General features: G+C 41.0%; 1 protein-coding gene across 1 annotated transcript in view; it reads left to right on the forward strand.

The window, feature by feature from the left end:
- Positions 1-202: 202 nt before the first annotated feature.
- Positions 203-15,496, forward strand: part of LOC104461091 (contactin-associated protein-like 5) — a gene marked incomplete at its 5' end in the record, with an annotated part of 148,545 nt that continues 133,251 nt past the window's right edge. The window contains 3 exons of the mRNA XM_010072547.1: positions 203-406; positions 2,969-3,153; positions 6,508-6,648. Of these exons, the coding sequence (XP_010070849.1) occupies positions 203-406; positions 2,969-3,153; positions 6,508-6,648 (530 nt within the window). The remainder of the gene's footprint in view (positions 407-2,968; positions 3,154-6,507; positions 6,649-15,496) is intronic.

Consider the following 15,496-nt stretch of genomic DNA (forward strand, 5'->3'; position numbering starts at 1 on the left):
TATGTTAGTGTTCCCTTTCCCCAGACAGAGGGAGAGGATTTGAAATAGGTGAAATATGTTTGCCCGGATGCCACATGCGTCCTGTGGATGTACACTCCTGAGAATACCTGGATTTGAGTGATATTTGAAAAGATTCTGAAAAAATGCTGTCCCGCTCCTGATGCTGCCCCTCCTCTTCATTTTGCCATCTTCTTTCTCCCAGAGTCAGATATTGCAGACTTCGATGGCAGAAGTTCACTCCTCTACAGGTTCAATCAGAAGCTGATGAGCACATTCAAAGATGTGGTTTCCTTGAAGTTTAAGAGCATGCAGGGGGATGGAGTCTTATTCCATGGAGAAGGACAGCGTGGAGACTACATTACCTTGGAACTGCAGAAGGGGAAGCTCTCCTTGCACATCAACTTGGGTAAGGGTAATGAGGATTCATATATTACTGTAACAAGGATTGTTTTGGTCTGCTTTTATAAATATATTGTTTATATTAGGCAGTATCTAGAAACTCCAGCTGAGATAAAAAAAACATGCTGTGTGTCTCAGTACACAGCTTAAATAGTAGCCAGAGAAGGTGGGAGGGGAAGCAAAAGAGAAGAGACTTGATTGATGTCATGCAGGACATGATAGTTGAGCCAAGGAGAGACCTTGGCTCTTCTAACTACTGCCAACCAAGGCTGAGCTGCTCAATGACCACTTTTGAAGCTTTGACCTTTGCTTGATGAAGCTTTCAAAGGGTGATTTAAAAAAAAATCTTCTTTTTCTTCCCCTTCCTCCTTTATTATTTTTATTGTTATTATTTTTAAAAGTAGCATTTCCAGGAAGTTTGGTTTGGAGTGCAAAAGGTTTATTTTTGGTTTGTGTCTTATTTTTTCCAGTCTGTGATGAGAACTGAGAATGCAGGATTTAAAAGAAAACATTCTGGTCAAAACATTGTGCACACTGGTATTGCTTTGCTTCTGGAGTTGGCTTCAGCTGAAAACTGAATATCTGGAAGGCCATCACTGTGTGATCATGTTGGATCAGAGGGACAGAGGAAAGGCTCTCTTAATTTCTTTCTGTAGAAGAATGCTTTTTCCTGGTGAATACACTAAAGCATTTTGATAACGGCAGGAGCTAGTTTAGTAGGAGTGATCAGACCCCCTCTCCCAGCCTCATTTCAAAATCTTCATTAGCTTCATCTGTGGATGACCCAGGGTACTGGCCTCAGCAGTCCCTGCTGACTCACATTTCTCATACTGAGGGGTTTGAGTTGGGCAGAAGTTTCCATGCCTGCATTGCTGTACTTCGGTCAGCACAGGAGTTGCATTTACCCCCTTTATTGAGGTATTGAACTTCGTCTAAGAGCCCCAGTGGCCCATCCAGATGGAAAACCGAAACAAAACCTCTCCCTCTGTTAACCATGAGGGTGTGGGCAAGGAAGAGAGGGAATTAAGGTCCAAGTATTTCACTGCCACATTCAATCTTAATAACTTTGAATAAAGTAATCTGAGCCATTTGCAGTTCATGTACATGGTGCGTAGATGGCCAAGGCAGGTTTTAATAAAAATGGGAGATGTAGCATCTAGTGATGTGTAGTATTAGCAGAGGCACATCTCAGACTAGCAATTCCAGGACACTTGAAGTTTGTCTGGAGCAAATAAAGTAGGCAGCGGTGCAGTGTGTCAGTCCCCTGTTTATGACTTGGGGAATTAAAATAAATCGTAGACTAGTGGGAGCAAACTGGAGGTACTAAAACAGAATTCATAGATAATTCTTTCTGCATTTTCCCCTTGTGCTTAATTGTGTTTGGTTTAAATGTCAGTAACAATTTTACACAGCTCTTGGATTTCGTTTTTGTATAAGCTCATTGTTTAGGCTCCAACTAGTATTTGTTTTCTCGCTTTCTCTCATTTTCTCTTTTATTCATCAAAGAGCAGAAATGATAATGAAGTGTTTTTCTGATTTGGTATTTTGTGTTACTTGGACCAAGTATCTACATCCTAAGCCTTTGGGATTCTTTGACTCCATTGATTTGTCCTCCTGTTACAACTGTTTCATACTAGTAAAGGAATACAGTATAGTTAAGTATGCTATGTTTCTTCTTCCAGAGGAGACGCTGTTGTGAACACATAGTCTGAGATAGGAGGGTTTTTTCTTTCAGCAGTAGTCCCAAATGTAGAGATTTTAGCCATTTCAAGTCCTCTGTGTACATTCACATGTCATGGGCAAGAGTTTAGATGTCTGCTCTTGAATCTGCTTGCATCTTGCCTGAGAGTTTTGGAGCTGTCTCCATTCTGCTGAAATATAACAAAGGACAGATGCTCCCTTTAAATGAGAGACGCTGAAGTGTTCAGAAATGTAGCCAGTTGGAAAACCGAAGAATGCTTGAAATCACCAGGGTTAGGGCCTGAATGTTTTTATGACTCTTGATCTAAACTTTTGAAGATCAAGGCCAGGTTTAAAAATCTTTCTGAGATGAACAAAACACTTACGTTCATGTTGCTTCACTGACTTGTGGCTTTTTTTTCCTCTGAAAACAGAAAACTGCAATTTTCTTGTTAAAATACAAAAATCACATAGTTGAAGCTGAAGTGTCAGGAGTGGTCTGTCAGTGTGAATAGACAGGAGATTTTGGTGCAACCTGAAGGGAGCTCTTAAAACACCAGGGCCTCGAATGCACGGCAGAACCAAGGGCACAGGCGGAGCAGTGATGCCCTGCACGCTGCGATGTGTGGGTGCAGCATGGGGAAAACCTCCCCGTTTATCACAAGGATTTCAGGGGAAAAAATGTGTGTATGCATGCATGTGTGTATACACACATATATGAATAAGATGGCCAAAGAATCTCAGTAAGTTTTGTCAAGGGTCTGTTTCTGATAGGCAGAGTTCCAGTTTGCATCTAGGAGCATTGTTCTGTGCTCGCCTTGAGTCCCCATGCTTCAGCTAAGGGCCTGGAGGTAACTCTGGTGTCTTCTCCCTGTCTCTGCCCCTCCAGGGGATTCCAATCTGCACTTCAGTAACAACCACATGTCCGTCACCCTGGGCAGTCTCCTGGATGACCAGCACTGGCACTCGGTTCTCATAGAGCGCTTCAACAAGCAAGTGAACTTCACAGTGGACAAGCACACCCAGCATTTCCGAACGAAGGGGGATTCAGATCACCTGGATATTGATTATGAGGTGTGTGAAGCCCTTTAGATTGTAACCTGGGAGAGGAGGCTGAATTGGTATAAAATGGATGTGGTGGAAAGCAACCACCCTATGAGCTGTTTCTTTCCAGCAAAGATCTTTTCTTTATTAAATGTTTCCTTCCCAGGGAGCTCCCTTTCATAGTTAACAAACATAGACTATGTCAGTGCAACTCTGTATACAACAGTCTCAGAAAAGGGAAAGTTTCTGGGTAAATATACGTTGGATAATGCTTATTCTTCAAAGTATGGCAAACTTTGAGCTAAACTAAAAGATGTAACCTGGGTTCTAGCCAAATCTTCAGGGAACAACCGCACTTATCTCTAGGGAGAGGTGCTGTGTCATCAGCTCCAATATGATTTTAATGGGATCACTGTGCACCATCCCTGTATCTGATTGACAAGACCATGGGAATAGCAGCTCCGAGTTGTGCCTCTATCCAGCCACCACCTGCTTGGATTACAGTTCTCCGTGTGGAGATAAACAGGTAAAGACCATGGTCTTTCACTAGGAGTAGAAGATCCTGAGCATGACTGTTAAGACAGCTAGCTCTGACCCAGGTCCTTGCACATCTGGGGTTGTGATGCTGAACATCCTGGTCTGGGGAGCCAGAGCAGCTAAGCCAAGGAAGTACTGAGCAGAGGAAGCATCCTGACTGGCCATAAAACCCAAGGCTGGTGTGCTCCCCTGTGATGAAGCCAAGGTGTGACGGAGTACAGTTTATATCACTCCAGCAGTTCAGTGTTTATGGCTAATAGTCAGTAAATAAAAATCTTAAAAACTTTTATATCTATATGCAAGGCACTTTCTCATCTGTTTCCCCCACCAGTGCACACCTGCTTGCAAATTATTCATGTTCATTTTTATCCTCACGCACTTGTCTACTGAGTCTTGCTAGCCCACAAGGCAGAGGGTCATGCTTGCACAGTCAGAGCCATCACCCTGTCTGGATGCATTGAGCTGGCGTGGTTCATTGCTTAAGACACCACAAGTTTCCCCTCTGCACTTTGGATTCATTTCCCTAGAAAGAATCAATTCCCAGGGCACCCTACGGACAAAAGTAGACAGCTTGGCAGTGGCAGGTGCCTGCTCTCTGCTCCTCTCGCGTTCCAGCTGAATCCCCCTTTTTTGCATTTCACAAAGCAGGGTGGAGAGAGTGGTACCCGTCCCCTGACAACGTTCAAAAATTTTCTGTACCAAATCATTAGCACATTTAGTAAGGAAGTAGGAAGTAGGTCCCAGCCTTTTGGGCAGTGAAATTCTGGAACAGCTTCAGACTGAACTAGCAAGAGCTAAAGCTGTAACTGCTTTTAAGATGAAGTTGAGAAAAGGCAAATGATTGAGTCATGTCCTGGGTTAAACTAGTTTCAAAGTAATAAAATTCCTTGCTTCCTGCTACAAGGTTGATGCCAATTAGGGAAAACTCAGGCTCCAATGTAATTTGTAGAACATTTTCCCAGATGTTCCAAAATGAGGAGCATGGTACAGAAGATCTTCAGCTGGCATAAATCAACATCACAACTGACCTCTGTGGCACTCAGTCCTGGCCCTTGGTGCTTAGTTTTTCACACAGTGTGTTTTCTTTCCTTTTGCCATGAGACAATCTTTCAATCAAATATTACAACCATAGAGTCTATTGAAAGCTTATCTCAGCATACTTTGGGGATTAAAGGCCTTACTAAGGGTAATAAAACCATTAGTTTGGTAATTAAAATTATTACCGATCACAAAGGAAACTGTTTTCATAATAATGCAGCAGCATAATTGATATTGATTTTTCTTCTGGTTTTGAATCCAGTACAGGGTCCCTAAGCAGGAGACTTAGAGAATAGAATATGAAAGAAGGAAAGCCTGGTGTTTTGAGGAAGAACTAATGATTCTCACTGGAAAAAAAACCATTGCTACCACATAAGCCCTCATGCCAAAAACAAACCTGCAAGTGTTGTAAAGTAGCAGTCTCTTCACTCTTTATTTCTCTGAAGTGATCAATTAATACAATTGAGGTAGAAGTTCATTAAGGAGTTGTTTTCAAAGAAGTGCTTTCAAGGTTATCTAGGGAGGTTTAATTTGCTAATGTACCCTGGCATGTTAGGTGGAGTAGGAGGAAAAATTACCCCCAAATTTCCCTTTATTTTTGTAAGAATGAGCTGAGGCGAGCTGTTAGGAATAGTGACAGAGGAATAAGGCTGACCAGGTTCCAGCAGCCGTCAGCGTGTTGGCAGTGACCGTAAAGCAGTGGGTGCCCTTGCTGCAGTGGATGCAGCAGGATTGCAGCACAGCTTCTGATGTGCTGGCAGTGCTCTGAAGTGTGTCAGCTGCAGGATCCTCACCTGCATTATATCACTCACGATGCTGCTGGCTGCGATGGGAAAAATTAATAAAAACCCAGCAATACCAGCAGTAAGACTTTGCCAAAAGGGCCAGTGAAGCTAATTAGAAATGAGCTATGTTATCTGGAAAATGAAAATAAGATTATCAGAAGTTTTTTGGGTTGTGGGGTTTGGGTTTTCTGTGTTTTTTGATGAGTTGTAATCTGCACAATAGTAACGTCTTCCAGTACATAGACAACAACAAAGCAGTTTTGTTTAAATGTGTAACCTGCAGAAGTTCTCCATTACACGGCTCAGTCCCAAATACCATATGAGAGTGTTGTAAATACCAAAACACAGCAAAATTTAATGCAAAACGGTTTGCTCAGTCCCAAATACCATATGAGAGTATTGTAAAGACCGAAACACAGCAAAATTTAATGCAAAACGGTTGCAAGGTGCAAATGGGGTAGTTTGTGTGTGATACTAACCTCCACTGGCTGAAACCAGAACCGTTCAGATACATGTTTGATGGAGAGGGGTGACTCCAGCTCCTAGGCTCCGTGGGCAGGAGGAGTTTATTCCCCCATTGCTTGGCAGTCCCTGCCTGCCCTTTGCTTGGCAGTCCCTGCCTGCCACAGACGGCTGCTGGGTGACAGCCTCCAGTGGGGCCTGTGGGCTGGAGACTATTTGAATGTTACGTTGTGAACTGGGTGTTCCTGGGTGAGGGGCTGGGGTTGTTGGTTGGTGAAGTGGTGTGTCAAGGCACTTAAAAGCTGTTTCCAAATCAGTGAGCTGTCTGTGGCAGCAGCAGCAGTTCTCTAACAGCTGTGGAGCGGTGTGACCTGTAATTGCCGGGCCATGCTCCGTGCTCACAGACGATGCTGTTAATGTGACTTGGTTGCTCCGTGCTCGCAGACGATGCTGTTAATGTGACTTGGTTCTTAGATAATATCCTGGCTGGCTGCATGGAGTGGGGCTCTGCCCTCTTGTTTTTGGAGTGATAACTTAATACTGTTCTTATTCTTTCCAAAAGCTCAGCTTTGGAGGGATTCCTGTCCCGGGGAAACCAGGAACCTTTCAGAGGAAAAATTTCCATGGGTGCATTGAGAACCTTTATTACAACGGAGTGAATATAATTGACCTGGCAAAAAGGCGCAAACCTCAGATCTATACTGTGGTAAGAGACAATAACGTATGCTTTCCTTCTTTACTTCCATGCTGTGGGTGCTGCTGGCTGCACTGAATGAATGGAGTTCAGATTTAGATAGTTATGGGCGTAATTAGCTTGTTAAATTGATATTGCTGAGGCTAACACCAGCCAGCGCTGACTGCTGTGGTGAGAGTTACTGAAGGACACAGATGGAAATTAATACATTTATCTGACTTTATAGGTGTATTAGAAGTTGTTTGGAGAAACTTTAAATTCCTTTTCTAGGATTAAAATGTGTGTTTTTGATGGCATGATAGAAGTCACAGGAGACTTTTTTTTCTGCTTAACTCAGATAATTATTTTTTTTCTGAACTATTTCACATCACTGTGTGGAGTACAGTAGTGGCAAAATGTTATTCTGCTATTTGAGTTGGTATTATAGAGAAGAATAAATGTATCTTTTATTATTTGAAATATTTTCCTTTGTGTTGCCCCTTAAATCCAGTGTTTTGGCTGTTCCGAGAGCCACTGACCTGTTACTAGTGCCTCTAAATGTGGGACAGTAGAGCTAAAGCAAAAACAACTATGGTTTATCCTGCCTACGAACATAACAAATAAATGTAACTTCACACCTAATAATGTCCAAGATTATGGATGTGTTTTAATATATAATGAGCAAAATAAGTTAATATTTTATTTTATAAGAAGGGGGAACAGTATGCTCCCATGCAGCCTTGATGAATTGTAAATAATTCAGCTCTTTGTTTAGCTTATGCCTCACTCCTGCACCATGCTTTTATATCTGCCTTTTGGCTAATACTGTGTCTTTGGAGAACGTGGAGGTGAAACTGCTTCTGGCTCTCATGGCATCTTCTAGTTTGTATTGATGTGTATAAACAGACTGAAGCTACAACAAAGTAAGCCAGAAGACCACAAGAAGTCCTTCCTTTCCTCACTTTCCCTGCCTAGTGCAAGACTGAAAACACAGGGAAATGGAAAATGGAAAGATGATGGATAAGAAGTCCTTCAGTGTGTTGCTGGCAGTCAAACACCACCTCCAGGATGCTCCCCTAGCCTGGGACTGGGAGACTTTGCTTTAATAACCTCAAGTTTGATTGCTCTGACTTAGGACTCTAAGGCACAAATCTTATGAACTGTGTTAAATTGCTCTTTCTCTCAGCTTACTTTCAAAGAGGAGAAAAGAGCCCTTATCTGTTTCTTAGGTCATTAAACAGCTGTTTTTTTTTGCCAGCTGGGTAATACAAAGGCCTTCCTTAAGGGGAAAAGAAAAACTTTGTAATGTACTTTTTCTCTGAAGGGTATTGTCTCGGTATAATATGGCCCTGAGCAACGAAACTCTGTTATCACACTACTTGAGTCAGCCAATACTAGATCGAAGGTCTAGGAATTCTGCTTCTTTCGTCAATTTAAGGTAGATGGGATGTGCCCCCATCCTTCAAACTCCCTCACAGAAATAATGATTTTCTTGCAATAGTTTTCAAAGACTGGCTGCTGTACTGCATTTTGCAAGATTTATGAGCTGCTATGTGCTATGACTGTGACACTTGTGTATGCAAAATGCACGGAAATGTTGCCACTCTCACAGTGCCTCATAATCTTAGATGAACATCCTTCTATAGGAAATAGCCCCCGTAAGTCTGTTGTTTTCCAACATCCTCTCCATCACAGCGGGTTATCTCCTCTAGCAACTCTCAGGTACTTCCAGCTTTCACAGGCTGATCTCCCTCTCCCGTCTTCCTGCTCTTCCCCAGTCCCTAGCAATTTACTTACTCAAAATAACTTGTTCTTGCTAAATGTAGTCTTTTGCCTGCTAGACTTCCTCTGTACTAAATACTTTTATTTGAAGTTCACTGAGGTTTTCAAGCAACAATCTGTATCCCCAGGGAGCTGCAAGCTTCTCTGCTTTGTGTTTTTGTAGTTGCTAAGGTTGTCTGGAGTGGAAATGTGATGAACAGCACAGAAGAGTAATTAAACACAGGGCCTTGTAATCACACTTCTTCCAGCACCGTGGTGTGTAGTTGTGTTCCCTCCCCCCCCATGCTGGAGATGACCAGAGGTGGCTCTGGGCTATTAGTCCCCAAAATACTTTTGTCTCTTAACAAAATATATGTGAGGAAAAACTGGCTGGTTTGGGATGAGAAAGCCGTTAATACTCAGATAAATTAGTTTTTGCCTCCAGAATGGGGACAGCCTTCAACACTCAGTCTCTGCTTCATCCTCTGTACCTTGGTGAACATTGACACAGTCAGTGCGCCAAACCGGTGGGTTTTCATACCCATCAGCTTTGTTTTTTTGGGTTTTTTTACTGATGACATCTTTCACATAAGCAGGAGAAAGATACATCAGGTTTGGAGGTACAGATTTCCTCTTATGAAGTGTTTCTTCATCCGTATAAATAATGGTCCCAAATCATCTGCATTTAAAATCAGAGGAAGAAACTACAGGTTGTCAATAACAGGGTACTGTAGTATGTATTGTACTCTTGGGTGCTGGCTGTGATTATAATTTTGCCTGTTCTTTTTTGTAACTCATTTGCAGTTGTCAGACTTGCAATAAATCCCCTTGAGAAAACATCTCAAGATAATGAGGCAGAGCCTGTCTCTTTGAACTGGAGCTTGCCTTCAGAATTCCATTTTTATATCGCCTGATACTTAACCTCTCTACGTGGTAGCCCTATCTGTTTGGACAGGCTACCTGCTTCTCTCTGGGGCTGCTTCTGTCCCTGATGGCACGTTGTGGGGTTTTTTTTGTTGTTGTGTGGTTTTGCTTTTTTTTCCTCCCCTAGGTCGTTGACTGTGGCAAAATGATAGAGGATCTTTTATTTGCTCTCCAAAGCGACTAGTGATTTTAATTGCAAGAGGTTATGAGAAGTCAATTTTCTGTAATTACCACTGTCATGGTTTTAGGGCTGGACCCTTGGGAAACCTCTGCAAATGCTTTAAAATAATCTAAAGATCTGCCCTATTTACTAGCTGTCTTCTCAGCACAAAAGAAGTGCAGACTGCCCATTATGAGAAATTGTACAGCAGTTACTCGTGCTTCCTGGGCAAGTAGCTAGGGGCAGGAAAATAAGCTAGTTGGAGCCACATTTACAAGTAACAGAAAGGGAATTGTCCTTCACAGAAGGATCTTTGACCTGTTGATGTCTGGGATGGTGAAATCCTTCACTGAAGGATTTTGTGCTTGTTAAGAGTGTATGTAGATACAGGAGAAGATGGAACAAGTTCTAGGAAGAGAAATCCATTGAGAATTACTAAATACATCTGGCTGAGGGAGTGGTTAACAGAAAGTGGGTATAGCATCCTTGAAATAGCTATAGCATCCTGGCCAACGGTGTTTACCTACTGCTAGATTAAGGTTGCACCTTTAGAAACTGCTGTAAGGTGACCTGTGTCCAGGGTTTTAAGTCTTTGTGTGTCACTGATTTGTGATGCCAAAATAAGAAGCTGTTTAGCTGAATAAAAGAACTGAAGATGTCATGGAATTTGTGGTGTTTGATCTTCTCAGTGCTCCACCCTATGAACTGGCTAAAATTGCGGAAAACCCTGTTCCCCTTTCGCTTGCATTGCCTTCGGCTAATAGGGATTGGAGTTTTATTTTTATTTAGCAGAGCAAACCCTGCGCTTACTTGAGAGGAGTGCAGGATATTTGTAAGGCAGAAGTTGTCAGCCCTCAGATGTGCTTGAATTTGTACGTCAGCCTGCCATGTTGAATCTGGGAGTGACAATTCAGCACAGCAAGGGATGTGGTGACATGTAAATGCATCACTGTAGTGCCTCAGGGAAATAACCAATTGCCAACATCAAAGAGCAAGGAAAGATACCTAGTGACAGGAGAATGTAAACTAATAATTCATTCCTTTTATAGAGAATCCAAACATGCTATTTTATTAAGCTGATTTGAGATACCTTCATCTTGAGAAGAATTTCCTTGTCTATGCACATCTCGTTCTACCAAAGCACTGTTGCAAGTGTTGATATATCTGTGAACATCAGGCTGGTGATTTGTGAAGGCCCCTACTAGGGTCTGGAGAATGAGGAGTTAGATACTTTTTTTTTTTTTTTTTTTTTTTTAATTTTGTTTTTCACTTAGATCTTTTTTTTTTTTTTTTTTTTTTTTAAATTAGGTTTTGCACTGCAGTCAGACTATAGGAATCGTAAATAAAAAATGTTGGAACTATTTAGTGACATTTTTCACAACTTCCGATAGGACTAATTTATTTAAAAAAAAAAAGTTTTACCCAATTATTTAATGAAAGCTTGAGTCACACAAGCACATTAAAAAGAGAACTGAATTTGCTGTTCTTTAGGTAAGGCAAGGGAATCGTATTCCAGAAATATTTGGTTTCTGTAAAAATAGCTTTTTGTGATTTCTTCTATCTTCCCATCTGCTCACTGGGTCTTCAGATGAGTCTCCTTCACATCCTACCTGCAGTGGGAATAGTAAGAAAAGTCCATATAAATAACGTTAATTTAAGGTCCCATTTTATTGTTGCTGAATGGTATAACAGGATTGTTTTGGAAGAAATTAAGCGTGTCACCTCAATCAAGATCTTGCAATAAAATCTCTTTAAATGACAGTTTTCCCATTGATTTCAGTTGGCTTTGTCTACAATTCTAAAGACTTTTATGCTGTAAATATTTAATCCAGCATGTAGTGGCAATAATAAACTCTCCTTTTCTTGATATGAAAGTCTCTTTGTGTTAGGATTTGGATAGTTGTGATTACCACAAGTGAAGCAAGTCTTTCAGGGAGAGAGACCGTATTTTTTTTTTGTAAGACTAGTTGACATATGCAGGAAAAAAAAAAAAAAAAAAAGATGTTTTTGAGCAAACAAGGCCTTTTTGGGAGTCATCAGCCTTCATCAAATTGCAGGTTAGAAACAATTGTTCCGAGTTTAATTTATTACATTATCTGGGTAGTCAAATTGAGTGAATAGGGCAGTTAGTGCCTGCTGAGCAGAGGAGGATGTTCCAAGGCGGGAGGTGATAAGGCTGTTAGTCCCTGTAGGAGAGCAAGAGAGATGGCTAATTATTGTCATAGGAGTTAGCAGGGGATAAGGAAAATGGGAGACAATGTAATTTACTATAAAGCCAAGGCTTAAATTTATTTTTTTAAGGTCTTGTTCCAGTTGCTAAGGCCCTGGGAACTGCTTGGTACTTGGCTGCACAGCATAACCGAAAGGGGCAAGCTGACCCTGCCACAGTCAAGAGCCTGGAGCGTGTGCAGTTCGTACCGATTCAGGCTGGTGCTGTGCTGTGTGTCTTCTGTTACACAGATGATTGGAGTTTAAAAGAGGAAAATCTAATAAGAAAAACTAATAAATAAAAGAAAAACTTATAAAAATTGTTTTTTAAACGCTTTTCTGTTTTAAGGTAGATGTGGCTCTGTTTTCATAATAATTTTTTAAAACTTTTCTTACTGCTGTGTTTTGTTACAGGCAATGAAACCTAATAAGCTGTAGATCAGTTTGCCCTGAATTAGAACAAAAATTGGGCTTGAATTGTGCTAAGTTGCCAGTTTGATCTAAGATTTCTATATTTTTCACTCTGGCAAGATGAATTTGAAAGGCTGGCTTCATTGCTGCTTGTTGTTCAAAAAGGGAAAATATTAAGTGCTCTATGGTTTTTTGTGTGTGTTTTCTCCTGTGCTTTTTTTTTTTTCTCCTTTTCCTGTCTCTGAAGGAAATGATGCATATTTTTTCCAAATTAACTCTATATATGCTTCCATCTTTTGTCAGTAGCTCTTAGCTATTGTACCATATAATGAAACAATATTGTACAGTTACTATGGGCATAAAAACAGTAAAATCCTTTGTTCTGCTTCTGGCCAGTGACATAACTTAGGAGTCTAAGATAAAGAACATACAGAAATGTCTAGCCAAGCATCACATCCCTGATTCTGTCATGGTCACAGTGTTTCGGGTTTTTTGAAGCTTTCTTATTTGTTAAGTTTTACTTTTCCACATATGAACATTATCTTAATGTAAACAACTTAAGTCAATGTGATAAACAATTGGCCTTTTATTGACATGTGATACCTACAGTGAGTAAAGATAGGGCAGTTCTCAATCACAGGGGTGATTATCAGAAGGATATGTTAATTTCAATGAAACTTGGATCAGGATTGATTTCAGATTCCTATCATGATTTCTGTCATGAAATTTTGCTCAGAGAAAGAGAAACCCACCTCAGTATAGGAACTTCTCTTAAAGTATGAGTGCTTCTCTTGGGATGGACTAGTTGTTCATTCAGTGGAGACAGGTCCTAGCTCAAGTAGCACCATGTGTCTTGGTGCTCCCACATCCTGTTTGAAGACAATTTGCACCACTATTTTGGAAGGCTGGAGCTGGTATCTCATTTCGATTTGCTTTTCATTCAATGCTTAGCAATGTGTCTCGATTTGAGAAGCACTTGAAATCTGTGTGGGTCTCCTGACATCTCTTCTGCTTGACACAGTTAATTTAAAACCAGGATTTGAAGGGACCGCCCCCATTGTTAAAATCCAGTTGCTCAGAGTTAAATGATCATCTTTCATCTTATCCTTTTAAAACTGTATCAGAGGTCACCTTTTTTCTCTGTTATGCTTTTGCAAATTCATCTGCAAGCCCAATCTCTTCACAGATAGAAATAGTCCTCCAATTTCCAAGCTGGAGGTATTCTTGCCAGTTTACCCACATTTGTATCTCAGCCAGGCCTGGGATTTTAGTCCCTCTACCTGTCATATGAAATCTTCCTTTCTACTTCTCGGCAGAAAACAAGATATCCTTTTTATTGGATAGTATCCATAGAGTGATTAATGAGGAAAGTAAGTGACCATTTGATTCTCTAAGCCACAGGTAGAATGAAAGCTCAGAAGTACTCATTTATTGTTCTTCCTGTTCAAGCTGTGATCTTGGCCTGTATCCTTTGTTAGGCTAAATGTTGAGGATTTCAGTTCAGCTGTCAGTTTGAATAATTTCCCACGTGCATATTACTTTTGATTAGTATTCTGGGAGAGTGAGTGGGATGTATAAGAAACGTGTCACCAGTTGCCTTGACTGTGGTGGCACACCTGTCTTCTGTCTTCACCCAACAGCACGTAACACTACATGAAGAAAAGCCAGAAAAGGCTGAAACAGTTCATTAAAGTTACACAGGTTTTATTGAAGTCTCACAGAAGTCACTGGAAAGACTCCAGTCAGTAGTGGATGAGGCTTATGGCTCAGAGGATCTTCTATGTAATTCACTTTTATCCTCATCACTGAGCAGCTGTATTTTTCCATTCTCTTTTTAGTAGGAAAGGCTCTGATTCTTCCATAAGATGCTGTAACGTGCTGTCACCTGTTCATTCAACATCTTACATGAACAAGAACCACCCCTGTGACCATACCCCGCCTGGAGAAATGTAGGGTGCTTGCACTCTTGTCTGGACACAAGTGTCATGGCAGACAGTGAACAAATTGCAAATATCTCCATTGCATTTCTAGGCTTAGAACAATAAGAATTCTTTTGGAAAGATTTTGCTGCTTATTAGAGCAGTCATTAATCAGTCTGGAGACGCTGGACTCAATGGAATTCTCAAATGGCACATGATAACTGGAGTTTTCAGCAGCTGGGTAGAGCTGAGCATCTCCTTTATTTTCTCTAGGGATTGGACTCTTCTTATCCCATTTCCTAACCAATGAGCTTTTACTTTTCAGTTAAACTGGGTTCAATTATAAAATCAAGTGTCTGCCAGAAGTCTTGCATATACCCTGGAGAGTCCCGGAACTGCTGCCAATTAAAGCAAAATGCTCCTGATCAGATGCAGGTTTAGAGGGAGCTGTTTACTTTTCTGACTAGAACCTGCTGGAATGATTTGTCTGAGAATAACATTCAGGGTAAATTTAACAGTTTTTGCAGTGGGAATGGATCCCACTTCAGTGGATGAACATTCTTCAAAGTAACTGTTGTGTATTTCTTTTTCAAATTTTCATGTTATTGCCTCTAGGAAGGTAGACAGCATTGGTCAGTGTAAAGATGACAGCAGCTGTTGTTGGTGTATATTAACTACATCATCTGGTTTTGCTCTGGAATGCTGCTTTAAGAAGGTGTTTGCCTCCTAAATGAGTCAGTTGAACTGATTTAAGTTCCCATGCCATCAATTGATTTATTTAACATTTTTTCCTAAATATCCGTGTTAGTTTTTAGCTCTGACTAAAATTAGTTACTTACTACACCTTATATCATGGAGGTCTCAGTTACTGAATAAGAGTAACAAAAATACCTTGTTAAAAGAACCTTCCCAAAGGGCAAACATGCCTCTTTTCTATACCCCATATGTCCCTCTAGTCTGGTGTACACAGAGTATTGCAGTACTGCCTCGATGTATTCTCACCTGCTTGTTCTTGTGGCAGGTGGGATCACACCTGCTCTGCTTCAGTGTAGTCAATGGAGAGGCTACAGATCTTGATATCTCGCCTGGTTGAGCATGGGAGGAGAAGTGTAGATCCTGCCCATATGTCCAAGCATTGGCCATGGGTTCAGTAAGCCCTCTGCTGCTCCTGTCCCAGTACGAGGCTTCAGTGCGGATCCCAGATGGCATGAATTACTAGCTAGTGTGAATAACTAGAGTGTTGGAGTTTTTCAAGGGGTCACAGCAATCCATGAGTTTAGGACTAGTTGCACATGCTGAGAACCTCATATCAGAAGCAGACAAATTTGGCCTTAGATTTGGGTCCCTGCATATGCTCTGCTATAGTGCTGCTGCAAACAGCTGAAGCATATTGGCTACAGTGGCTTATTTTAAGGTTGACTGAAAGTTTGTTGTGCATTGCAAATATGTTTTTTTCATCTTAGCATTCAACTTCTCCAGCACCATTAAGTCAGTC

Source organism: Pterocles gutturalis, unplaced genomic scaffold, assembly GCF_000699245.1.
Source record: "Pterocles gutturalis isolate BGI_N339 unplaced genomic scaffold, ASM69924v1 scaffold14082, whole genome shotgun sequence".
Classification (NCBI taxonomy): domain Eukaryota; kingdom Metazoa; phylum Chordata; class Aves; order Pterocliformes; family Pteroclidae; genus Pterocles; species Pterocles gutturalis.